At 39.3% G+C, this 27,916-nt stretch overlaps 1 protein-coding gene across 2 annotated transcripts; it reads right to left on the bottom strand.

The window, feature by feature from the left end:
* Nucleotides 1–1,882: 1,882 nt before the first annotated feature.
* TOPBP1 (DNA topoisomerase II binding protein 1) lies at nt 1,883–27,609 on the bottom strand. Of its 2 annotated transcripts, none has more exons than XM_050892037.1 (27): nt 27,312–27,609; nt 26,592–26,726; nt 25,862–26,005; nt 24,871–25,052; nt 24,536–24,729; nt 23,513–23,692; nt 22,555–22,724; nt 21,826–21,989; nt 21,062–21,309; nt 20,456–20,769; nt 19,479–19,651; nt 18,225–18,451; nt 16,719–16,972; nt 14,838–15,011; nt 13,660–13,769; nt 12,426–12,549; nt 11,900–12,046; nt 11,280–11,388; nt 10,485–10,677; nt 9,432–9,658; nt 7,606–7,769; nt 6,559–6,673; nt 5,855–6,018; nt 4,814–4,954; nt 3,544–3,633; nt 2,933–3,094; nt 1,883–2,526 (listed from the first exon to the last, which is right to left on the bottom strand). In XM_050892037.1, exons 1-27 carry the CDS (start codon nt 27,390–27,392, stop codon nt 2,383–2,385), a joined length of 4,530 nt encoding a protein of 1,509 aa, XP_050747994.1. In that variant the 5' UTR covers nt 27,393–27,609; the 3' UTR covers nt 1,883–2,382. The 2 variants fall into 2 exon arrangements, with proteins under 2 accessions (XP_050747994.1, XP_050747993.1); XM_050892036.1 differs by having other exon boundaries at nt 16,719–17,008; nt 18,240–18,451.
* Between the last annotated feature and the right edge of the window lie 307 nt (nt 27,610–27,916).

Here is a 27,916-nt window from a genome sequence, read left to right as displayed (position 1 = left end):
CCTGTTGTTGTCCTTTTGTCCCATGTTAGAGTAATGGTATCAAACGCTGTAAAGCACTTTTGTGATGTTTCCTGTGAAGAAAGCTGAAGAAAATAAATTTATCTTAACAGCACCAAGTGAATTTATACCTCGAAGTTTGTCTCGCTTTTGTTGTGTTCACCCCTCTCTTCAGTGACTCTGAGCAATCAATGACAGCAGTCAGCGTGAGGGGCAGCAGCGTGCTGGTTGTCAGGGCGTTGTTCTAGGCTCAGCGCAGAAGAGGGGCTGGCCCTGGCTGTAACAGCTGCTTTCTGCCTCTGTCCCCCGCAGCGCTCCATCGCTGTCCTCCTTCCTTCACAGTAGCTGCTGAGTGCCTGCCTTCGCCCTGGCTTACAGCCGATGTCCACCCGGGCAGTGCACGCTGTGGCCTGTTTGTGGCATACACATATGCGCAAGCTGAGCAGATGGCTGGAGAACAGGTAGCCCTCAGATTCCACATTACTGGTTCCACTGGGGGTTGGTATGTGTCTGATTTTAGCTGCTCCCCTTCTGCCCTGCCCCCAGGATTCACAGCAGCTGCAGGAACTGTGTGCAAGACTTCTTTAAAGCTCAAGCTAAGTGGGTCAGGGAGTGGTTTCTTATCTGTAAAGTGAGAATAGCAGCACTGCCCTTCCACAGCAGCTTCTTCTGAGGACTGGGAAGAAGAAAGAAAAAATATAATAAAAAGTCACAGGACCCTGAGGTCTCACCTACTACTATCCATACCTACTTAAAATGCCTGCAGTGCAAAGCAGCATTTTGGAGGTAGAACAGAGAATTGCCAGTGAAATACAAAGTAAATTCAAAATGTGATTTAAGGCATTAACAGCAGCATTATTTTCAGTATGTGGACTTGGAGCAAGTCGGAGATGTTTGACATCCACAAATAGCAAAAAGCATCAAGCTGTTAAGATCAAGAAGAGCAAAGCAGGTGATAAGACTGTAGTTGCTGCAACTCAACATGGCAATCTTGCCCCAGCCTAAGCCCCCACTGATAGGGGCACAGATTTCACTTTTTAAAAAGAATCAAATCCCTCACATTAATTGGCATCTTTCAGTCCTTCCTGACAATTCCTTCAGGTCATCCCGACAGCGTGTTGCAGAGCTCACTGACAAAATGTCCACTGCACTGAAGTAGGAAGCAGAAGCACAAAGTACAGCCTTGCACATAAAGGCAAGCTGCCTTGCTATTCTCTCTCACCTGGAGACTCCCACAGCTCAGGTCCCTTGTCCCTTCCCCCAGCAGCAAGGGGTTAGTTCTCCTCAGCCTAGAGCGAGATTCTCCAGACTGCAGAGGGCTTAGATGCTTGTGGCTCCTCCTGTCTTGTATCAGCAACTGATACCAATGCAAAGACTTTCTATAAAAGAGTATTGGGCAGCTGGAAAATAAAAGTACAATATACCCCCTCCCCCTTCAAAACAATAAAGAGGTAAATTAAATAGACTTTAAAGATGTTACATATATTTCCGCAGACAACTCCACTGGTCCTGTCCAACTGGATGTTGTGCTTTTCTGTTCAAACAGGCTGCAGCAATTCTAGCTGCTTAGATACAGCTCTTCAGATTTCATGAGCACACATGCTTTTACCCAGACTAACACAGTGCAACTCACAGTCAGTTCGGTAAACAGAGACCCACACCCCACAGTTACTAAAAGGTCAAACAGTTTGTCAAATACTGTGGTTGTCTGACTAAGAACATTTCCAGCTGCTGGAAACTAACATCTCTGTTCTGCCTCTGGTTCCTGTCGCAGACTCAAACAGGGAGCACGGTCAGACAAACTTCACCTCTTGTCAGACAGAGTTGGTTCTATGTTTGCTGAACAGATTCATTAGCACTCAGAACAGTAGTACCTCAACAGCACCTCTGTTGTACAGAAATAATTTATTACACCCTCTATCAGTACAAAAATTTACAAGCCAGTTCTTTTTGTCCAGTTTCCCTTTTCCCCTCCAACAGAAAATACCAAAAGAGGAAAAATTCATGTAAAACTGAAGTCCATTACTGCATGGGAAATGCAACAGAATTCTTATCAGCTGGTATTTTCCCTACAACACACAGATAAAAGATGTGATAAGCATCTCAAAGTATTTCTTAACTATTATAATACAATGGTGTCCCTAAACAAAATCATTAGTGGGACAGTTAGGACATTTTGGAGACAAAGTATTTTTTGGATGAGTTCTTGCCATATTTTTAGATGCTACTGGTAACCAAAGCAATCTTTCCTATGAGTATTACTGTAAAGTTATTTTAATCTCAGGACGAATTAGAAGTGAAACTCAAAGCTTTTAATTTTGTGGTGAGAATGAAAAAATATAAATATGAATTTAAAAATGTACAAATTAAAAGCACGGAATTTGCTCAGTGTATTCTGGATCGCTTGACTCTGCTCATTTCTCCCAGCGCTCTTCTTTTCTGGGATAATCCAGTTCCAAGTTCTGTGTTATTCTGAAGGTAAGATTCAGCTTCCGGCAGGCAGTAAGACTCCATTGGGGGAGGTGGATCCTTCAACAGAGGGGGGGGGGGGGGAAGAAGTGTTTTAGCTCAAGTCTTTGTTTAGCTCAAGAAGCTTCTGAGAAGAAAGAAACAGCTCCTTAGTTTTCTAAAATTGAAAATAACAAAATGAACATTGCACACCTACATTTTGAATACGTTTTGCAAGCTCCCTACCCTGCAACGGATCCCATTGCCAGCACTAGAACAAGTCACGTTATAGCAGTTAAAATTTGAGGCCACGGATCGAAATACTCAGCATAGGCATTTGTGGCCACAATTCCTGGCAAAGGAGGCACGTGACCAGTAGAGCAGCAGTCTCCTTCAGAGGCTGCAACTGGCTGGGGTTGCTGGAGGCCCCCATCCGCCTGTGGGGCAGGTGAAGAACACCCCCGAGAGCGCCCTCGGGCACACACACCTGGATGAGGTAGTCAGCGATGTACTCCGGTTTCAGGCAGTTCACTCCTTGGGCTGCCGCCTCTGCTACATTAACCCTGGCGTCGTCCGGCTTCAGCTTACTGAAGTCAGCAAAGAGATGAGTCGCTTCTTTGAAGAGAATCACAGAATGACCAGAAAACACCTACAGATTAAAACACAACAGACAAAACCGAGTTTATTTTAGTGTTTCTTCCCCAAGACAAATGCAGTTCACGACCTATAATTTCAGTCATCAAATTAACTAGCAAACCAATGGGAAATAAAATACCATTTGCAGCTGCATTCTGTACCATCACGTATCTTTCAAGGGTGATCCTTCTCATCAGAGCAGGACACAGAAATTCTATCCTCAGTTCCCACCAGCACTACTGACTTGCGTGACCTCAGACAAGCTGCTCTGCCTGACCACTTGCAAAATGAAGATGACATAGCTTTTTCCTCCCACCCTTTGACCATGTCTCAGCTATCCTGTGTAAGCAATTTTGTTAGTTCAGACCTTTTACTCACATGAAAAATGCCCAGAGGAGTTTAACAGAAAGAAAAAAATAGAAATGAATGTTGGTTGTTTGTTTCAAAAAAAATAATACATACTTTTGCTCCTCCTGACTGAAGAAGGCGCCTGAATCCCGCTTCCTTGCTTTGATCAACATTCAGGATCACTTTCCAGCCACTGAAAGCTCCCTAAATAGAAGACTCAATTTAGTCTAAAGTATGTAGGTACTAAAAAAGCACAAAGACTTAATGGATCTATAATTTGCCTCTTTCGGGAATATCCATCAGATGAAGATTTGCTATCACCTAGTTTTGTCTTTAAGTGTAAATGGCAGGAAAAAACCCACAGAACACACAACTACTGGGCCAACACTGTACAGTCAGGCAGCTTGCCACCAAGCCCTTTCACCTGCATAGCAAGATGGGCAAACCAATCTATGAAAAGACCCTTGGCAATGAGTATTTTTTCCAGAATACCAGACACTCATTTACAGAAACACATCTTAAGAAAAACAGTCACTTGGAAACAACAGTTCCCCCCCCACCCCATGCACGACATTATCTACTCAGTTACAGTAACAGCACCTAGGGCCAACTGATTGCCTCCTACAAGCACTCACTGTACTTTCCAAGTAGGCAAGGGGTACAGAGGATTTGTTACAAGCATTCATTTTAAAAAAGTTATTGTAAAATACATGCAAGTCAAGATTTATCCTGATGCAACTGAAACATCAGCAGTATTTCTACCTTTCAATGAATACTCAACTGCAATGCCTGATTTGAGAGAAGAGTTAAAAGGCTTTGGGGAGCCCAAGTCCCACTTTCAAAAGTCTCACTGAAAGACTACGGAACTTGCACCGTAAAAATCACAGAAGGTGCTTTAGGAAAGGTGTAAATTTGTGCCCTGTTTGAAGCACAACAGTACGCTTGCTGCTAGAGCTACAGAAATGCTGTCCAGAGAGTTGTGTTCACCGATATGGCACAGCACAGGATTTCTGTTACTTCGAGTACCAGTTGTGGTTTCCTAGTAAAGCCGAGTTAGGTTAGCTCCCCAATCAGAGCTCTGAAGCGTAAACAACATCTTCCTGGCTGAGGGATGCTTACATACATAAGTAGCCACATTCCAGCATGAACAATGGTTCAGGAGGAGACTAAGACTTCTAATATACCAGCACTAGAAGTTTTTTAAAAACAAAATTACTTAACTAGAATATATCCAGAATATATCCATTTTGTTCTTTATAACAAGGCAGATCTCCTTTCCCTGCTAGTTAAGTTTCTGAGTTTCCTGGTGACAATCCCTGTCCTGTCCACTCACACTGTACAACTTACATTGCATGAGTATCTAAATACCTCAACAATACCATACCTCAACAATACCAGTTTCTTGCCTCCCTTTATGAATTTTTTTCCTCCACCTCATGGCTGCAAGTGCTAGTTTCTTCTGGTTTACATTGATTCCAGGCAAAACATTAAGTATGGAATTACTTCCCCACTCGTAATCTTCTTCCTAGAACAATCATAAGCTTGAATTACGAGGCAGTCCTGCCAACTTTACCAGCAGAAAAACAGATTTTAAAAAACCACACCAAAAAGAAAAAACAAACAAACAAAACCAGAACAAATCCCAACTCACTCTAGCTTTATATATTGATTTTATCTGGCCAAAACAGCTCTAGGTAAAATTAGAGATCTGGCTCTTAATTGCACATATGTATCTAAATCAACTCATGTTGTCTGTGACATCAACATGTACACAACCAGATTCCTCTTGCAGTTATTTACAACGGAATTCAACAGCAGGGCAAAGCAACTCACTACTCTGGACGCCATCGACTCTACATTTCTGCAGTGTCTTCCAAAACAATGGAAGTTGGTTTTGATACATTAAGATATGAACCAGTCTACAGGCATTATTTTAAAGTTAGCCTGGTCAATGTAAAAGAACTGCTAGACCCAGGAGAACTGTGAAATAACAGGGAGGTGAGGAGTTGGAAGAGACAGTGTTCAAAAATGTTTATGTACATGGTTATAGAGTTGGATTATTTAAAACTACTATATGTTCATTTATTGAAAGGATCAAGATTTAACTCCTGGTGTAACAAGATCCACGTAAATTTAGCCGATACCGGTGAGAATTTACCAAAAGGTACTCAAGCTTCAGTTTTCAGAAGCAACTATAAAAAGTACAGGTATTTCATTTATCCTGTACCAGGAATTTGGTCCAGAACTAGTTTTCAGAGAAAGGCTTGCCAAAAGTTTCTCATACTTTGGATCCTCTAAAACTCCCAAGGCTCAGGCACTGTAAACTGCTAATTGGTTTTGAGAGGCTAAGTCCTTTCCTAGCAGTGCAAAATAAAAAGAAATGCGAAAAGGTACAACATACTCATTTCTCAATAAGGTTACATGCCTGAACAAAGCAGCCAGCTCCTCTACATGCCTCCAGGTAGGAACGATGAAGCACCCACTTTCCAGCTGCCATCGAAGCCAAGAATTTTTCATTTCGAAGAGGATGTCCCACAACAATGTGTGTGCAACTTGGATCAAAGCACTGTTTCTCAAGTACTATTCCACCTTGAATTGACGAATGGATTTGATTCAAATTATTTAAGGGTCATGCTGTACCACAGAAAGGATCAATTCAAAGTGAGAATTATTTGAATTCAGATAAAAATATACTTAACTCAAATTTACACTGAAAGTATTATCATTGAAGTGACATGGGCAAAAACTGGCAAGGAAGGAGAAGCAGCCAGGAAAGAGTGGCTCTGATAAAAATAAAATGCCACTGTAACACAGACAGGAATGAGAGAGACACCAGAGGACAGCAGATCCTGGGCACTCCCAACAGTAAAGAATAAGGCTGTTGTGGAAAGAGCTAAAAGAAAACTGCCAGAAGACAAAACCATTGCTGTTTTATGGCAAAGCTGATCATTCACATAATAACAATAATAATATAGTCAAAGAATTGCTCACAAGCACAGAAAGCTGTAAATTTGAGACCTCAAATCTGATGAGTCACTAACAGAAGCCCTTTCTTTTCCCCAACAAGACACAGCTGACCAGACACATACAGACACATACTATTCTTTGCATTTCACAAATATCTAGTACCTAATTCCTCAATCAGATGGCAGTAATCAAATCTTTCTTGAGGATTAAGAGAAGACAGCTGAAATTTACGGTGTTTTTCTGGTTCTTCATCAGCCTTCTCATCTTCTGTAACAGCCTGGAAATACAGTAACAGATTTTGAAAATATGACAGAAAGATTAGGTTGACAGCTGACTATTTCTCTGCCAAACATTCTGGGTTATTTTTATATTAAGTTTTCTTTTAGCCAGGAAAAGCAGAACCAAACCTGTCAATCACTTGACAAAAAGCTTGGATCTTATCAAATCAACGTTAGGCTCCTGCTTAACATCCTCTTGGTTCCCCCTTTCTTCAGAGCACAACTGAACCAATCTGTCATAAAAACTAATCCTTCATTCATATCCACTGAATGCCAAGTTGAACACATGAAGAAATCATCATCCATCTATCACACTGCCTCATTCATTCAGACTTTCTATAACTTTGAGGGCCTTATGCATTTCCACCACAGCTTGACTACTAACATGACACGTTATGCCTCTGAAGACACATAGCTCCTGAGTTTGAGCATCAAGTGATACATTGTGGCCAAAGACTAAGCTCATTTTCCTAGCCCCTTCCAAGTTTACTATAAAATAGTAGAATTTTAAACCAGGTTTTTGGCAGAAAAATAATTTTCCATTTGCACCTAAACAGAAATTCAAGATACAACCAAGGAAACAAAGGCCTTACCTTTTTTCCATCCTCCTAACATGGCTGGAGGAGTTCCAAGTAATACACATAGTAACTCTCCACTCCAAAGCCTACCTCAGCATTCCAGCAGGAACTAACAGGACAAAAAGCCTTATTTGTCTGAACAAACAAGCTTTATTTATTTGGGCAAACATTATTTGTTCAAAATCTCAAAGAAAGGGGGAAAGAGAAATAGAACTGCACAAAAGTAATACACTTCAAGATTTTAAATGCAGATATTCACCTATTTTATATTTACTGTCAAGTTCAAAACTTCTTAAGTGTCACTACATCTCGCAGAACACAAATCATCATAAATATTTCTTCATATGACAAACCTTTTCTTTGGGCTGTGGTGCCACAGGAGGGTTAGCCAATGGGAAAGCAATGCTGGGGGCCTGCGGAGTGGGGATCAAGTGATCTTTAATCGGTGTTTCAGGATCTCTACATACAGGATTCTTTAGACCTTCAATCAAATCTCCATCCCCAGCCTCAGGAACAGCTGTGAAAGTAAAGCATTGTTGCATGACTTGTCTTTGTGTACATAATTACGGATAAAGTAAAAAATAAAATAAAAAATTAAAAAAGAAAAAAAAGTAGCTATGTAACACGTACGGTTACATTTCGCCATTACCTTTCATAAAGATGCTCTTCCTTATACCACAAACCACCAATTGTAATATTGCAGACTCATGTCCCTGGATGCCTTGCCTCAGAAAAAACCCTAAATGGCCTAATTTCTTCGTCTAAACCGCACTGATTTGGTTGAACCAAAAATCAATTGAACGCATTTAGCTAATTTTCTTCAACCTCCTCTAGGACAGGGTTAGTTTTCAGGAAGACTGTTGCTGCAAGCAGAAACTCTATGAGTAGACCGAGGGAGGGAGTTGGGGGCAGGAAGGAGGCAGTGGGGAGAGAGAAGTAAAGGATTCCGCTATCTCTTGGGAGGCAGGAATGGAAGAAAGCAAAACCAGATGTAAAAACGTAAGTATGTTGCTTCCTTAGTCCTAGCAGTAGACTAAAGACTTCAAAAAGAACAGGGAAGATAAATACATCATCTTCACTGAATCCCGACCTAAGCATGTCCATCAGCAGCTCTGACACATCTGTTTTTCGGGCTGTGCTGGTTTTGGCTGGGATAGAGCTAATTTTCTTCATAGTAGCTAGTATGGGGCTATGTTTTGGATTTGGGCTGGAAACAGTGTTGATAACACAGGGATGTTTTAGTTACTGCTGAGCAGTGCTTACACAGAGTCAAGGCCTTTCCTGCTTCTCACGCCACCTCACCAATGAGGAGGCTGGGGGTGCGCAAGAAGCTGGGAGGGGACACAGCTGGGACGGCTGACCCCAGCTGACCAAGGAGCTAGTCCATACCATATGACGTCACGCTCAGCAATAAAAAGCTGGAGGAAGAAGGAGGAAGGGGGGACGTTCAGAGTGACAGCATTTGTCTTCCCAAGTAACCGTTACGTGCAAGGAAGCCCTGCTTTTCTGGAGAAGGCTGAACACCTGCCTGCCCATGGGAAGTCGGGAATGAATTCCTTGGTTTGCTTTGCTTGTGTGCGCGACTTTTGCTCTACCTATTAAACTGTCTTTATCTCAACCCCTGTGTTTTCTCACTTTTACTCTTCTGATTCTCTCCCCCATCCTGCTGCGTGGGGGAGTGAGTGAGCGGCTGTGTGGTGCTTAGTTGCCAGCTGGCATTAAACCACGACAGAGGCTCATGGGTTATCTTCTTCCTACATCTCCATTCTTCACCTATGAACATTTCCACTACAATTAAGAAGATTTTACTACTGGTATTCCCATTTGAATTCCACTACACCTATCTGAATTGTTACCTGGAAACCAGCTGTAGTTCCAAAAAAAAGTTGGAAGAATTCCTAAAGTTGATGCAGACTATTTTTAGACAAGCACTGCCTTGGTGTTTGACCACAAATGGCAAATGGATACGAAAGCTTCTCTAAAAAACGGCAACACATAACGGAGCTCAAAGATGTAAAATTGTATTTCTGGCATTCAAGAAATGCCAACAACGCTCACTTTTTTTTTCTTTTTTTTTTTTTTTTAAAAAGCAGAATTCAAACACTACTGTATTTTAAAAGTCCCAAAGATCAAATGGATGCTGTAGCAAAGAACAAGGATATTGTATTTCCGATTTTACCTATACCAGCAATCTCTGCATCAGCTAAAGATCCTTTGAAGGCAGACTCATTCATGTTCTTGCTGGCATTATTCTGACCTTGCTCAGTGTACTGGGAAGGACTATTAGGCCACTGAAAGTTGCTGACAAGTCTTGCTCTCTCTTCTCTTGCAGTAGGATCGTCCCAGATGATCTGCTCACTCTGGGATGGCTCTGTGTTTATATCTGCGAGTGCCTGACGGGATTGCCTAAGGAAAAAAGCACAGATACCTTAAATATTCATTTGTTTTACAGAAGACTACATACTAGAAGGCAATGTGTTAATTATCATATCAACTGTAGCATCCAAGTGACCTCATTATTAGAAAGCATGGCTGGGAAAGGGGAAAATTTCAGTATAAAACCAACTCCAGCAGCCTGGCTTTGTGAGCCTAAGTGTCAGCATGGCTGAAAAAAGGCAACCAAAATATTAGTAGGAGATGTTTTTATTATGTGTCATATTGATAAATTATTCCAAAAATCAGTGTACTCTACTCTTTACTGAACCTATTAATCTGCACATAAACACCAAGCTAAAGGAATAATTTTGCAAGGTTTCCATTACTTTCTCACTGTAGCTCAGCATTGTTAAGAGTTCAAATCCTATTCTCTGTTTAGAGAGAAAAGAAAAAGAGAAACATTCACAGAGGTGCTTTGCAGGAATACCTACTACTTGTATATGACCTATGTACTGAAATACTGCAGCACTGCTTTCTTCAAAATCTATAAGAACACTAACTAACCTGAAGAGAAAGAAATCAGTTGGCATAATTCAATTCAAAACTAAAAAGAGATCATACTATTCTGTGATTTTTTGAAAAACAAAAAGATACCCATTGTGGATTAAGATAACATTCTGACTTTATCTCGTATGTCCAGTTAAAGACTGTGAATTGCAAGAGAAGCAACTTAAGTACATCAGCAGAGAAAGACAATACATCTGAAAAAAACCCTGGAGACCTATTCATGTTTCAATGAATGTCTAAGAATGCACAGGGAGGACAAAGTAAGATACTTTGAAACACAAATCAATACCTTAGAGCTTCCAAGACCCTACTGCGGCCATTTCGCACAGACCGTGTGCTATCAGGAGTGGTTGGAGAACCATCAAAACTGTTCCTTGAAAGGGATCCTCTTTGCCCTTGTGGTTTCACTAGCGATGTGGCAGACATGATCTCCTGCAGCTGCCTTTGGAAGTTCTCCCTCATTTCTAGTGCTTGGGTTAAAACTTAAGAGGAGGAAAAAAAACTCATAAGATCACGACTGTTACATTGTAACAAGAGAAAAGTAAGTGAAATTCCAGTCAACTTCCCCCTGCCACCCCTGCACTGGGACAAAGACAATACATTAAGGAGAGGAAAAGATATGTGGGGAAAAAATATCTAGGAAAACTACGTATGCCCCAAGCCACCTATTCCTAGACACAAGGAGAAATCTCAGTTTGGCTCACTTCTGAATTTGCTCTCATGATCTAACTTATATCCACAATTCTCCCATAACACATTTATTTACATAACAAAAAAGGTATACTGTAAAACAGTATTTGTCATGTTAAAGATGAACTTCAGTGTTTTAAAAACAAAGAAACAGCAATTAAGTAATTTGCAACAGATGATCATGATTTTCTTATGGGTTGTCAAAGTCTTTAAAATAGAGAGCAAAACCCTTTCCTCTCACCCAGCAACAATAAGGGCCAGCTGTACTTGACTGGTATATAAATATGGTACCTAAAGCTTCCAGATCTTAACATTCAACACCTGAAACTGTAAAAGGCTTATATGGATAGTTTGATGTTCCACAACTATTTTGAAAACAGTGATTTACATTTACCTCCTTTGGATTCACTTGTTAGAATTTGTTCTTCCCCTGTAGTGTCCGTTTCCTTTATTTGGTCAGTCGTTACATCATCTTCAGCATCATCTTCATCCACTGGAATAATCTAAAAACAATGAAGACAAGTAGAATTCTCAAACACCAAAATTTTTTGCTTTTTACCCATGTTCAATGCTTCTATAAATTCTGAAGATTATTAATCTTGCCTTAGAGTAAATCTAACCTTTCTGCTACTGCAATGACAGTAAAACAGTGAACAGCAGCATCAGTGACACCACCTATTCTGCAGTGTAAATGCCTACTAAGGCAAGTTCACACCTTGGATCTCATTACCTACAAAAAGAAGGCAAAGACTGGACCTACATCATTTCAAATTTGGAAAGCACTTCTAATCCTGAAATGCCTGTGTTTCCCTCCATCGCCCTAGAAGAGGAATATTACAAATGCAGAAAAACCTTAAGGAACATCTGCAATAACTACTATTAATTACTAGCTAAACCTGATTCAGGGCATTGCTGAATAAGCATCAACGTTTTTTATTAATATGTTAATATAACAATTAAGTTAACTGAATCCAAATTGCTTCACAGAACATGAATTCATATCACACATTATACCTCATTTTCCTCTGCTGGTTTTCCAGTTGACAGTTTACTAGAGGAGGAGAGCTTGACATCTTGAACTGCACTGATGTCCAGGCTCATTTTGGGATTATAAGTGTGAGGAAAGAGAGATTCAGGAAGCCGTTTATATTCTTGGGCACTCTGTAATAAAATCAGTTAACGTAAGAAATATGAGAAACTGACTGAGATAAAAGAAATTTCACATCTAAACATAGGAAAAATACAATAAAAGCACCACTGAAAGAAGTACTTTACACAAGAGAAAAATGTAGCTCTCATTCTGGGAAACATGTAGCAGAAACGTTCAATGGAAGAGAATTTCTTTTCTCCTCATGGAGAACAAGGTAAAAGTATGTCAGTGAAAACTGATTGCTCAATTTATAAATTCAAAGCATGATGCAAAACATCAGTTCCTATACATGTCCAGTATAAACGCAAACAGAAAATCCACTGCCTTATAACTGGTTTTAAGGCTCCATTTCCCTTCAGTTTTAGTAAGGAAACAAAGGAAGCTCCATACCTCTAAAAGCCAGTGTTCTGAAACAATATGTATACCCCGTTCTTTAACAGATTTGTACTCCTTATTGTTGTCATTTTGTCCTCCCTTATAGATGAAGTGTGTTACTGTTTCGTCAAAGCACCATCTAGAAAAGAAAATGAAATACAACTTGAAGATATTATTTCTATCAAAAAGTATCAGAAATCCAGCTCAGAAATTGTCCTATCCCTTGTTCATGTTAAAATATTGTTTTGCCTATTTTGTTATGCCTAAATAAGCAATGAGCCTGCTTTCTTCATCAAAAAAGACAGCATTCAGTTTCAGGATAGAACAACTTCAATGTCTTTTGAAAGCATTCCTGAAGTAAACAAAACTAAATCTGATAAACATATGGAAGAGGAGGGGGTTTGCTTTAGGTTTTTTGTTTTGTTTTTATTTAAGTGGAGTTTCAAATCAGTTTCTGAAAAGAATGTGTGACCCAGGATGAGAGAGCTTTTTCTTTTGTTGACATATTGAGCTGCAAGTGAAATACTGATCCTCAAAGCTCAAAATAAACAAAATGCGGGATTCTAACATTTAAACCAATAAAAACTAGTATTTGCGATCTAATGCAAGTATCTTCAGTATTTCTAAGCTACTACCAAACATAAGGGCAACTTCCTCATCCACACCGTGAATGATAACATTTATTATAGAAGTCATTCACAAAATATATAAATCAGATTTAGTGGGAGCAGAATTCTGTCTTAAATCACAAACGTTAGTTTGTAGTTTCTCTTCGTGACAACCTATTTTTCCTAAGCTTTTCTAAGCACACTAACTTAGCCATGCTTACAATCTGTAAAATAATTAGTTTTGAGCCAGGGAGAAACACACACACGTTCAGATCAGATTCAAAATCTAAAATATAAAGCAAATTTTAAACTACCCAAAAGTTAAACGTTGCATACTTTTCTTCAAAAAAGAAGAGGAAAAAAAAAAAATCCGCAATTCGGGAAGACTTCAGGGCAAACAGTCTTTCCAAGACAGACTTGTCAAGAACACAAGAGACTGGGGATGTGGCAGGGAAAGGTGGCATTATTTCACATTACAAGCGGATGGCCTTATTTTGCAATACAAATTGTTTAACATGGTGAAATCTAATGTTTAGCTACAGCAAAAGGTCACATAGATAAAGCATATTAGAATGCGAAGACTCGTGTATTAGAAGTCACATCAGTGCAGAAGCTTAGAAGCTGTTTCTATCAGTTGATACCTGTAGTCTGCCCCAAGAGAAGCTGCTACTGCATTCAGTTCACTTTGCTTCTTACTAAGTTTTTTACTAACATATATAACAACATCGGCTAGAGGCTTGGGCTCTTCTTCCTGTTCAAGCAGCAGAGATAAAAACAGGAGAGTAATGTTTGGAAGGTTTCTGTATCAATAACAAAAACACTTTAATATTTAGGTAGCATGTAGTAAAATATGCAATAACAACAAAACTAAGATAAACACATTTTCTCTATTTTTGCTGCTCCCAAACTCCATGGTCAAAACCCAGCACTATTATCATTCCATGCACTAGGAATCCAAAGACAAAAGATTCACTTTCAGCCAGTCTCCCTGGCACATATCCCGCTCCTTCCATCGCAGACTGAGCACTTCCTGAACACTGAAATTAGGGAATTATCAAACCTGGTGCCACAGAAGTATTTCACTGTACTGGAGTGAAAAAAAGTAAGAATACAGAGCTACAAAACAAGAAGTGACAGCCTTCCCTTGCTGAAGGCCATTAGCTTCCTTGCCCCTCCTCTACTGTAAATAGTGTACTAACATGGCAAGCAATACATAAATGTTCCCTTTCCTCCTACATCTTTTTCTGTTTTCTCTCAGTCTGATCTTCTAGGGTAGATTAGACTGAAGAGGCAAGATGACTACAAGAAAGTATAACATAATGTGTCTTTATAAGGGGGTAACCAACTGATGACATCTTGTGCCTCCTAGTAAGCAGAAGAGCAGCACCTTACAGAGGAAGATAGGAAAAGAAGACATATGTATTAAAAAAGAACTCCTAACTTTAGTCCAAGACAAAATATTTAATCCTGCTCATCTGGAGCCTGGGAATTTCTTACATGTGATGAAATCCTCTCATCCCAATATTACGTAGTCTAAATTGGTACATATTTATATGCCATGTTACTTAGCAACTGCTTAATATTCAAGATAGTAGTACAGACAGTAGAAAAAGGTTTTTAAATTCTTTGCCTTCCAGGAGGAAACTCTTCTATCTTACCTTCCTTTAACTGTCATTGAAGAATGCATAATCATATGGATTTCTACTCAAATAGATCACAAAGCACAATTCACAAACTCCTTTGTAACTTAAATCACAAAAGATACGGCATTTTCTTAATTAAGCCTATGCTCCAGAAATTCAAAACCAAAATTTCCTACCACTTCTGGCTGTGCAGTGCTCAACTGAGGGCTGGCAGTAAGAGCTACTGTATGCCTCGTGCTGTTTGCCAGTGCCAATTTCAAGTTTCTGCTGATGACTTCAGAGAGAGGCGTGCTCAGTTTCCTGGTTTTTTGATCAGGACCTCCTGGAGTTTCCAAAGCTGCCAGAGCATCCTACCAAAAAAGAAGCAGCTGACTGACTTTCACGAACACATTACAAAATTCTCACTCAAGTGCAAGTTTCATAAATATAGTCTGTAGTAAGATTTCATACTCCTAAACCAGGACGGTGTACTACAGTAGCAGCTAGCAAGTGCAACTGTAGTACCATTACACAAAAGCAGTACAAAACAATCCCAATCTTAGAGTCTGCATAAGCAAAACAGGAAGAAGATAGATTATTAATCTCTCTTTTCACTGCCATCAATGGAAACTGCCCTCAATGGAAAAGCCAGTCGCCAAACCCAGGTATTCCTAACCCCAGCCAATTACTTTAACTTACTAATGCCTCCCCCCACAAGAGTTGCATATGTGATTCTATCTGCACCTTTAAAACACCAAGTTTCCTACTGCCCTTTTTTAAAAGAGAAATTTTGGTCTAGAATATCTTGCTTTTAAAAAATAATCAGTGGTGAACTATTAGATTTCAAAAAGCAGAGTACCAGTTGAATCACAGACTCACTCACTCACAGAATGGTTTGGGTTGGAAGGGACCTTAAAGATCATCTAGTTCCACCCCCTCTGCCACGGGCAGGGACACCTTCCACTAGAGTAGGTTGCTCAAAGCCCTGTCTGGCTTTGAGCTGGCCAGCCCAACCTGGCCATCCCCTTCCAGGGATGGGGCATCCACAACCTCTCTGGGCAACCTGTTCCAGTGCCTCACCACCCTCACAGTAAAGAACTTCTTCCTAATATCTAATCTAAATCTACCCTCTTTCAGTTTAAAACCATTACCCCTCATCCTATCACTACACTCCCTGATAAAGAGTCCCTCCCCATCTTTCCTGTAGGCCCCCTTTAAGTACTGGAAGGCCGCTACAAGGTCTCCCTGGAGCCTTCTCTTCAGGAAGCAGAACTAACTAAAGAGAACACTGGATTCTTCTGGTTTTGTAATACATGTTTTGTTCTATTGCTGGCAGAGGGGTTAAAAAAAAAAACACAACAAAACAGCCAACTCACAAACAACCCCCAAAAAACCTAACAACTTTGCAGGAATTCAGTGCATTCATCTTTCAGTTAAGGCCTCAAAAACAAAAAACAAACCTGAAGCCTTCCAAAGCACATGTTGAGTCATTGAAGAGCTATTCCAGCACAGATACTCCCTAAGTATCAGGGATTTCTTTGTTCTGTTTTAAGACTAGTAGTTTTTCTAGCCTTTTGTGGCCCGCAGAATGACACAATGAACCCCAAACCCCAATGCATTTTTCAATTTGCAATAACAGTTTTGTAATTGCTATAAAGCTATTAGATTAAAACATGTCATTAAAGTAGCATTTCATCACAAAACAAGCAAACACTTGTTTCCAAATATCTGGAGCAATTATAAGTCTTCTTGTTACATTTTTCAGTCTTTAGATGTAAAGAACACAGATTGTGTACTATGTGAGGTGTAGAACACATGAGCATATGATGCAATAAGCACAAAGGAGCTTTTTTAAGGACATTATAGCATCTACTAGTCAATAAATTTATTCCACAGGTCATTGACTAGAAATATACATAAATAAATGGAGCCAGTTTTCCTGGCTTTATTCAAAATGGAAAGTCTGTATGTTAACAGCATAAAAAGGGGTAAGCATAGGTTTCTGTGCTGTTTTTAAGTTTATGTGCATCTTTAACCCTACTGGCTCTACAGACTAAAAAATTTGCAAAGATGATCACCTTCACATCAAAGGAGGGCTTGAATAACTTGTCTTTGGAAAGAAATTTTGACGGTGTATCAAGATGTAAAGACGGTTCTTTCTGTGGCAGTCCCCCTTGTGCAAGAGGGGTTGTCTTCCCAATATGATGAGAGATTACAGCTTGGAAAGCTTTACTCTGGAACCTGTTGATATCAAGAGGGGTCACAGCTGTTTTTTTTCCAGCTTCAAGGAGGTAAGTAGGTTGTTCTGAATCAGGAGATTTAACAGTTGCTGCTGTCTTGCTAAGCTGAGTAATGGAACTCTCCTTATCTTTAAGAGAAACAAAGAAAACATAAGCAAGCAATCTGATTTTTCTTTCGAACACAGATCTCACATACACTTTCATTTAAACAACAACTTAAAGTTCATCTGACCTTTCTTTCCCTAAAAGAATAATTCATATCCCCCCCAATAAATGCTCTAAACTGATGGTGATATTTTAAAAGCCAGTATCTTAACTATCTCTTCCAGTTAACTACTTAGTTTAAATTACACTGGTACTGAGCTTGACCCTAAGTGTCTGAAAAAAAGCGAGCAACCTCTGGTCCACTCACACTGTTTGCAGTTCCACACATACCTGTATAGCTCACATATGTCGTACAACAACTATCAAAATACAAATCCAAGAAAAAGATGTAATACACAACAAATCCTTCCCTTTCAACATTACAGATAACTCCTCCTCCCTGGCTCCTTACTTTCCATGCAACGCAAAATTTCTTTCATATTCATGACTCTGAATCACACCTCTTTATGTCACTATGTACACTTCCAATCCCTTACGCCTTTGGATCCCTTACTCATCATCTTTATAGCTCAAAAAGATTAGTATAAGAATTGCTTTTACATTTTACTGCTCATTTCCCCCGACCCTCCACTTTTTTTCCTTAAAAATGTAATATACAGATAAGATGTGCCTATGCCAACAACATACCTTTTGTCCTTTGACTTAGTGACCCATATAATTAATTCACAAGGGCACTGGCAAAACAGGTCTGCTAACATTCAGTATTAAATCACTGTAGTCTGCATCTTAATATGGAAGAAATATTGCCAAATAAAAGGTGTGAAATAACTGGAAAAGGAGCAGAAGCATCAGAAGATGAAGTAGGCATGAAGGACTGAACAGAGGGGCATCGTGTCATTGCAGACTAACAGGTATGAAGTTCTAAGCTGGATCTATCATCAATTCCCACGCAATCTAGAGCAGCATATGTGTCAAAAAGGACAAAGCTGAGACACTGAGCTCGATTCCCAACTGAAAACCACAAGACTCCACTAGCTCCAAGAGACTTGCAGCAAACACACAGTATCATTTCTATAATCATAACTCAACAGCAGGAAAAAAAAAATATACGGAAAAAATACTTGGAAAAATATCCTTTAGCTCTAATACTTCAAAGGTGTTAGGGAAAAAAAAAAAATCATCATATCTGCCTTCTTTATCGTGAATGAACAGTATAATGACACAATCATATTCCCTAACTTGCTAATAACCAACCTTCAGCCTCTGCATTTTCAACCAAGAACTTGCTTTCATCTGCTCTCTTTCCTGTCCTTGCAGACTGCAAAAGCCAAGCTACAGTGACTGCCGGCAAATTCCACTTCTTCGCAGCTTCATACTTGGAACCATCCGGTTCTCTCACCACAAGATGGGTACTGGCAAACATTCCCTTTTTTGCATTGGCTTTCCGCACAAAGAATTCTTGGACTCTAAAATTAGATCAATAAAACATTCATTTAGTCATAAACAAAATCAATCTAGGGCACGTTTATACTGTTCTAAAATGCATTCAAGCAATAGAAAAAGAACCAGTAGAATTATCTAAGGCCATCCACTTTGCACTTTACAGCCTAACCCACACCTACAAGCAAAAAAAAAAAAAAAAAAAAAAAAAAAGTTAAACAGTAATGTGTTGCTTCTACCAGTACTGAAAACATAACATTTCTGATACTCCAGAAGTCCTCACATATCCCATTTCCAAATCATACACTGGGCCTAACATTCTTCTGCAAGATTAATGGGACAGGCTGGATTCCTTTCCAGAGCCAACAAGCATAATTTCCAAATGACCAATAATTTTCCTTATATTACAGTTTTTCTCTTATCATCTAGGACCCAATCTTCCAAGAAGACGGCAGGACTGAGAACTCACTGGCAAAGAATTTAGTTCAAATAGAGTACAAATCAGATCAAATGATACTCTAAGCTATACAATTTTGCCACTTCATGACTAAACATGTTTTTCATAATGTTTTTCAAAGATCCTGATGAATTGGAAGCAAATAATTCACCATCCCAGCTCCTAAGAAATGGTGCACTATCACTCGTTATGAGGCTGAACCAGATAGTACTGAAGAAGAGGAACAATGGTCCGCTCCTGGACAACTGAAGAGCAACTCAGAAGGCCTGACATCTGAAAAACTGACTTTTTTTGCTCTGTTCTAGAGCAGAGCAAAAAGTTACTGAGACTCAATCATTGGGAAATAGGAGACTGAGCGTATTCTGGTAGAAATCAGGCTGTGTGAATACTTACTAAATTTCTCTAAAGGAGAGGAAAATAAAAGAACTATACAATAACATCTCATTGCTTCAGCACTAGGTTTTGTAAAGGAATAGAATCCAAAAGAGCTTTAACTCTAATATTTGTTACTCCTGTAAAAGAAGAAATGAAATGCATAATGGATTTCATCACACTGGCTGTCTAAGAACAAGAAGAAACGGTGACAGGAGACATACCTGGCTCCTAGCAGTCCTGCCAGATAAACCAGGGAGTCTCTCTCTGCACCAGTGAACTGGCTAAAAGAAAGAACACAATCTTCCAGAGGGGTAACTCCTTCCGTCACTGGAACTGGTGTGAAAAGTGGATTGGACTGGGGATCTAAAAGGAGCTGCTGTTCCACACATGTTATCTTAAAGAAGGTGAAAGAGAGAAAAATGCAAATCAAGCCAAATAGCAACAAAGCCATCAATACTTCAGCAACTGTACAATAGCGTTTATGGACTCAACAACAAGCAATCCTGCTTCCATCGTTACATCTGAAACACATTATTTCCTATTGAATTAGACAAATTCTTTTCTAGATCGTTTTAATTTTGTCAGGTTTGACATACTGAGGCATTATTCAGCACTTTTCAGTTAGTACTGTTTCAATGCTGGAGGCTCCCTTGAAGTAGTTCAAGGCATGATCTGAGGGTCTGTATAGATTTACTTCACAGAAAGTTACCTAATACTGAAAAAACTAACAGCAGTTAGTCTACATCATGTGCCCACTCTTGGCAAATATGGTTAATATTTTTTGACTTTGAGCTATAAAGCTGACTTGCTCTTCTGCCACAAGTTAAAAAGCTGTAAAAAGCATGAAACAAGAAAAAGGAAGCACAAAGATATCAAATGAAATCATTATTAGTCAACTAGCTCCTTCTACAATTCATTAGAGAGAATGCTGTCAGACTCTCATATAAAAAGCCTTTGAGTCATGACAATGAAGTCCTATTTAACAAACCTGTAGAAAATGAAGTGAAACAGACAAAAGACACCTTACAGATGCAGAGGCTTTAAAGCATGCTTTCATTTAGTACATTTCAAATGAAACGAGGCTAATCTCTCAGTATCTTACTTACATTTAAGCCACTGATAACTCTGCCTTCTGACAAGATGTATTTCTAATATAGATACCTGTTTACTCGCAGAACTGAAAGTGTAACTCCCTTACCAGCCATGTATTTGTGACAACATCACCAACAGTCGGCTTCACTGTGCACCCCAATAAAGGTACCACAGCATAGTCTGCAATGGTTCTGCTTTGCAGCGGCAGAATTTTCCCAGCATTCTCCTTTATAATATCTGCAATGCAGGACTCGTCCTCTTCATCAAAACCTAAAAGAAGAAATCTCTTTCTGACAAATAAGCCTCCTTCAGCCAGTGCAGAAGACTCTCCCAAAGAACCATTACAGACAGAAGATTGATTCTCTCCTTGAACAGTCAAGTGAGTAACATCATTGAAGGTTCTGGATGTTAGTTTTTCAACTTTTTCTGAAAGGAAAAAAACCACAAGCCAATCAACCACAGTAATTGCTTGACAAGAACATCAAAGACAACTCAATAGAGTTTCATGAAGAAATGACAGTATTCTGCTGTTTTCAGTCAGGTTTTAGTTAAAAATGGCTCTATATAGGCCTGTTTAAATTTGATTTCTAAAACACAATACAGAAGTTAACATACTAGATGTGGCTAACTTTTTAATAAGCAAACGCTGCAAAACTCAAATGCTAATTATGCGCAGTTAAACTTTCTGTGGTATGCTGAACCTAGAACTTACCTAATGTAGAATCATTATTTACATATTGAGAGAGGAAGTCATCTTCAGCAGCTTTCTGATGCTTTATAACGTTCACAGCTTCTTTCTTCAAGAGACACTTATTTTTAGGAAGCATTGACTTCATTCCAGGTTGCTCCAAAATTGGGTTCTCTAACAGCTGGTAGTTTAGAGGGATATATTGCTCCACTGGATGTAGATAACCTTTACTAAATGACTCCAGCAACCATTTTGCTGTCACTACATGAGGCCTATAAAATAAAGTGTTATACAAACAAGTTACAGTAGGTTTCAGAACTGAGATTCTTCTTTCCCGCTCTGCAAATACTAGTATATACACACACCTGAAGTTTGTAACTCCAATACTAAACAAGCTTTGGGCACTTTACAAACCTCAAGATTTTTTTTAATTCTTTCAGTCTGAGAGCAGAGAATTTCATACTTATTTTCAATAATGTAAACTATATCTGCCACTGCTGGGTTGCCAAATCCTTCCTCCTCAATATATTAACAAATACATGTTAACATCTCTTTTCACCAATAAGAATACTTGTTTTTCTGTTCACTGAGGTGACTCATGGCTACCCAAAGAACTACAGTATTCAAGAGCACAGGAGGATGTACTTATGAATACTAGCTGTAAGTCTTCTCATTTAAGTCAAGAACTATTTAGGATTTTCAAATCAATACATGTTTTCCTGCTTACAAGGTGGTGGGAGAAAGAAAACAAGGCAGAAGTAGATCTTAAGCAATACAGTTATCATAACCTGTGAGCTGTCTTGTCCAAGAAGTGTTTCAGCTCATCATTATTTTCCCCCAAAATGACATGGGTAACGTCTTCATTAAGTTGATTAAATCGAACACCACCACCGCAATTAATAAGCCTTCTCAACTTGTCCAACTTCCTGCCACTGAAGCCACACAGATAGACCTACAAACAGAACAGAACAACAAAAAAGGCTTTTAAAAAAAGAAAAAAAAAAGTAAAAAAGAAGAAAAAAATAAAGTAGGATATTTTGGTATAATTTGTTTTGACTGCTGCAGAACACAGAAACTAGTGGTGCAGCTTCTGAGAAGCAGCAAAAAAGTTAAGCATTTAGAATTTGATTAATTTATCTTTGCAAATTAATCTAGGAAAACTTCAATATTTACTAATGGAATGAACCCCCAGCCAAAGTCATACAACCAAAAAAAAAAAACCATAACCCCACCCAAAACCACACACCAATTCTAGAACCCATTCACTATAGTGTTTAAATATATGTCTATAAATATATAATTTTATATTTATACTACGTATTACATACAATTAGACACACACCCACACACACATAGACACACACGCAAGCTACAGCATGTGGACACAAAATAAATCTGGCATTTGCTAATGACCATGGAAAGAACAATTTACTCAAGCAGCAATTGCCAGTGCTTTAACCTAGTTGCTTCCACAGGGTTAAGACTGAACATTTCAAAGTATACACTGTTCAACATACTCGACACCCATCTAACAAATCTTCAGAGGGCTGAAAAGAACTTATATCCAAGTTTTCCAGCTCATCAGGAAGAGGATCCAGTCTGCTGCTCATAGCAGAACTACATGCAGTTTCATTAACACCACTCAAATTGATATTGGAAATGTGGCTGACGTCCGAAAGGGTATGATCTTTAAATAAAATTTAAAAAGATGTATTAGTTTTGGCTCGTCTCTCTCCACTGCTTCACTAAACAAAACACAAAACTGCCAAATATGATTTTGTTGTGCTAGAAGGAAATGTAAAGTCTGAAGAATAAAAAATACTAGGTAGGTATAACCTTGGTTAAATAACTAACTTGAATTCCCAGTGCTCTGTTGGTAGTGCTAACCCAGTGCTCCTGTTCAGTCATTTCCTGAAGTAGTAGTCAGTTACAGGTGCTTGGAAAGACACATTTAAAGCTGGCTGTGTCTTTCATGCTACCATGTTTGTTTACAAAATGCTTTTAACTTTCCTTCTGATAATAGCATGGAGCAAGTAAAAACAAATATATGAAGAAAAAAAATAGAAAATAATAATAATAATAAAAAAAAAAAGCAGCATTTGTTTTCCCCTTAAGACTGCTGTAAGATTAAATTCATAACAGACACTTGTTTGAAACTACAAATGTATGAACAGTCGTGCTTTTTTAGGACTTAGAGATAAACACCACTGATTCGTAAGCAGACAATCATATGCCTAATTCAAGTTTACTTTTTAAACAATTATTCACATGTTTTAAGTCTACACATGTTGGAATATTCAATGTACATAAAAGTAATCTGTTGTGTTTTAAGCATAAGCAGAATCAGAACCCAAACTTTCAAACCAGCATTGCAAAAGCAAGCGGCACCCTACTAATTTGAAACAGTTCTTCCTCCTTACTACAAATGTTTCCTACTGTACTGTACTTCAACATATTTTAAAAGGTCTTACTTACTATCAGGCTTGCTGGCATGATTCGTAGGTGTTGACGTACTGGGTGTATTACTCAGTTTTGATCCAGCCTCTATTTTATACATTTTCTCATCCTGACAGAAGCCTTTCTCAATGCTGTCAGAAAACCACTGCACAGACACACAGTGCACATTCCACTTTTTGGCACATTCATACTTCTGACCTTTCAAATGTAAACAAAATAAAAATTACAAGTCACTAAAAGGCTAATGCTTCAAACAGTGATCGCTGAAAGATGGCTGGACATTACGAAAATTTAAAAATTCAAATAACTGATTTCAATGTGCACGTTGTGTTATCCTGGACTTTTCTGATAAGCTGCTTATTTATTCTCTAAATAAAGTTAGAGCAAAAAAATCTCATTGATGGCTAGCTCATGGGTACAGTATGACAGGGCAGTAAAGGAGTAAAGGGAGGGGAAAAAAAAAAAAAAAGGCTTTAAAGCTTTCAAGCACAGGGGGGGAAAAAAAACGTTTAAGAAGTCCCAGGATATTTCCCCATAGGGAAAGGGAAGGAAATTGGGGAAAAAAGAAAACCCTTCCCATTCTTCTCACAATAAAACTACAATCCTTTCATCTTCCCAAGAGGAAAGAAAGGGAGCTTTCATTTTATCTTAATAGGGAGTTCAGAAGGCACAAAGAATAGATCAGTTAAAAAACATTAGTCCACAATTCAATTTCAATCAGCATATGAATTAAGTCCTATCCACCTCTCCCAAAAAACTTAGTTTTTCTTTATTCTTCCATCCCCTCTAGGATTCTCCCTTTTTCTTCCCTTAAATACCATCTGGGTCTGTGTTTTTTTCCTCTTTTGTTCTCTTTCTCATGCCTTTAGAGCAAAGTAAGGGTGCCCTCTGTTACTCTTCCCATCAACAGTGATTCCCTAAACAGAAGTAGTAAGAGCAACACTGAAGCAGACACAGAGACAGTTCAAACTCTTATGCTTATGCATATTTACACTACTTTAACTCAAGAAGTGAAAATAACATTTACTCTGTAAGTTCTACCTTTTGGCTCTTGAACTATGAGGTGAGTACATTCATTCATCTTGAGCTGCCCCGTATATTGCCCACCGTGTTCAGCAGTGAGGCGCTGAACTTCTTTCCTGTCTGAACTACTTAAGCCAGTTACGCAAATTGTACAGCCAAGGAACACAGGACAAGCGTAGTCTTCCATGTTAACATCAGTGTATCTCATTATGCTAAAGGAATGAAGGAAAGAAAAAAGAAATAAAATATTTTTTTCTTCCAAGTAAAATCAAACAGAAAAAGAAAGTAGTTTCTATCACCATAATAATTAGGAGTCCCCAAAACAAAACCAGTTTTGTTTTGGTTTTTTATACCTTTGCTGAGACTTATCCCACAGTGTCTTAACCCAAGAGGGAAGCAAAATAGGTTTTTTCAGAGAAGCAGCTACTAAGTATTTCTTGCTGCCAACTTCTCCAGCTATAAGATGAGTTACTGACACATTGAGGTCTCTGTACACACGTCCACCCATTATCTGCACGTATTTATGAACTTCTTCCTGAGTGGGGAAAAAATATTATAGAAAATTATCCAGAAAAAAGAAAGAACCTACACCACACTCAAGTTCACCTTAAAAACACAAAATCATGGATTTCAATTGTCCATGGTTTCTCCTAAAAAACTGTTAAAAAATACAAAATGGATACATATGGAAGCTATAAAAAACATCAAATATGCTTTCCATTTTATTTGCATTTATGATAAGCTGAACATAGTATGTACCCTTAATAAAAATACTACAATCACACTGTATGAGTAAAATGTTACGGATGGTTGACGTTTTAGGTAGTATAAATTAGAAAGAAATATTGAAATAAATAAAAAGTAAACTTCTAAGATAAACTATTTAAACCATAGTTGACTGGGTACTAAGTCTTTACCATGTAGTTTTCAGTAATCAGAAATAGAGCATGTTGTCTGTAGCATTATAGTCACAGACAAAATAGCAAGAAAAGCGATCTGTCTAATCAGTTAACGAAAATCCCCAAAACATACATTTACTCCCATATTAATACAGCCCAAATCTTACATGATTATATATGTATATGCTTATGTAATATATACACGTGTATGCATAGATACACCACTACATACACATTTATATACTACATATACTTACAGGACTCTCTCTCTATACAACTGTCTACATAAACTATACAGAGTCTACAAAATATAAAAAGACTAGATATATCTAGACACAGGCACAGGTAGACTTATATATAGTATGACTGCTGCCTTTGTAATGAGCCATTTGAAGCAAATGTCAACGATAATCAGCTAAACAATCCACTGTGTACAATGCATTACCCTAACATCTTTTTCAAGGCTGGTACAGGATACTGTTACATCGGCCATGGTCATATTGTACACAGGATACTCAGCTCTTGGGACACATCGCTGGGACTGCATACAGTACAGGACTACCTGTGGTCCAACAATTCTACAACCAAGCTGCAATAAAATAACAGAAAAAAAACCCAAAGAAAATTAGCAGAAGGTACATTGGTATAAGGAAGGCTTTCCTTGTCCCTGAAACCTGAGGAAGGCAGGGCCCTCAGTCTGTCCTCCTCCTCCTCTAGTATCTCCAGGTAGGTGACAGTTTTGTTTTTACTTTCAGCTGCAGATTTTCAGTACAATCCTTGTAGGTTTTCTGGCCTCAGTAAAAGCAGCAGATGCTATAGCTAACATGCTAGAGAATTCCAGCTAGCCTATCTTTGTCTGCTGGACAACTCCTTGCAGGTCAAACAAAATCACGTTACTCAGGAGGTAAAAAAGTGTGAGAGCCAGCTTAGCGACGCCAGCAGAATCAGAACTGATCATACTATTTATTTTTCCACGCACTTCAAAATAATCCTATGCTTTGCTAGTCATCTTCTCCCCTAAACACAGGATGCAGTGAAGTTTTAAATATTTATTGTGAATACTTCATACTGCTGTATTCAGTGCAAAAAGAGAGAACAAACAGAGTGTAAGTATGGACATGAGTGCTTCTAGAAAAGAAAGAATATAGCTAGAAGTAAGTTGATGGGTAGCATACCTTTTTGAGATGACTGAAAACAATGCCTCTAAAAGGATCACAAATGTAAAGCGATTTATCATTTTCTTTTATATTGAGTGCTGTTTTTTCTTCAAGGATCTGGAGATGTTCTTCTGACTGAAATTCTTTTATAGACTGCAGGTAAACAGTGCATATATTTATTTAATTAACAAATCACAAATAGCCAATCCTGTGGAAACTACACAAGTACATCTACTTGAAACAGCTCACAACAAAGCTACCATGCAACAGTATACTGGCAGAAGAAAGAGCTAAAATACCTCATGGGTGTCCCCCTCATTCCCCCAAGTCTTCACAATACTCAGACTTAAACATTCATCATACAAACTTCAGTACCTGATCCTGCTACACAGGGCCTTTAGCTACCACTAACCTCTCAAGGTGGAAAACAATCCACAGTGTCCTTCCTAAGTTTGCTTAGTGCTTAGATGAGTGACCACCATCCAGCCCTTCCAAGCTACATGTCACTTCACTAAATGTCAATAGGTTTTGAAATTAGAATTATTTCTTGTTCAAGAAGTAATTTCTTCAACAAAATTGTTCTTGTTCATCAAACTTTATTAAGCACTAAACACCTCTATTACTGAAATAGCTTTATTTCCAGATGTATACTTATAAGGTACATCTAAGTCAACCACAGAAATCATTTAATTAGATAATTCACCAAGCTCACTGAGAAAGGTGATCAACCCTACTTACCTCAAGAGCTTTAAAAAAATACTCCGAGTTCCCAGAAGACTTTACGAATTTCACAAAAAATGGCTCCTTACTACCTTTCATCCTTTAACTGAGAAGCAAAACCCAGTAAGCGTCCTGACATTTTCGCCGCAGCCCGGAACCGCGTAGTGACGGGGCGCACCGCCCACCTCCAGGAGCTGCGGAACCCCTCTCGTCCCTGTCCCTGTCGGCCCACGGGCCTGCCCCACGCCGCACAGCCTCGGCGCCGACTTCTACCGGAGAGGGGCGGGGGAAGGCCGGGGAGGCCGGACCCACTGGAGGGCCCCTTCCCCTCAGGGCCCCCTCCTCACGCCGGGGCCCTGTTGCCACCCGACGCGCCCACCTTAGGAGTCCCGCACACCCACTGGCCCCTGCTCCGCAGCGGGTGCTCGGCGCTGCCGGTTTAACCACGCACCCGCCCGCCCGGCCCCGGCCCCAGCCCCGGCCGCGGCGCCTCACCCACGGCCCAGCGCCTCCACAGCAGGCGGGAAAGCAGCGAGCCTCGCACTGCGCAGGCGCAGGGAAGGGCGGAGATGGCGGGGGCGGTGTCTCCAGAGGGCGGGACGTGGGAGAGCCAGGAAAGCGCA

Source organism: Gymnogyps californianus, chromosome 2 (assembly GCF_018139145.2).
Source record: "Gymnogyps californianus isolate 813 chromosome 2, ASM1813914v2, whole genome shotgun sequence".
In the NCBI taxonomy this organism is placed as follows: Eukaryota; Metazoa; Chordata; class Aves; order Accipitriformes; family Cathartidae; genus Gymnogyps; species Gymnogyps californianus.
The sequence above is the reverse complement of the archived record's forward strand: the minus strand, read 5'-3'. Positions and strand labels throughout refer to the sequence as shown.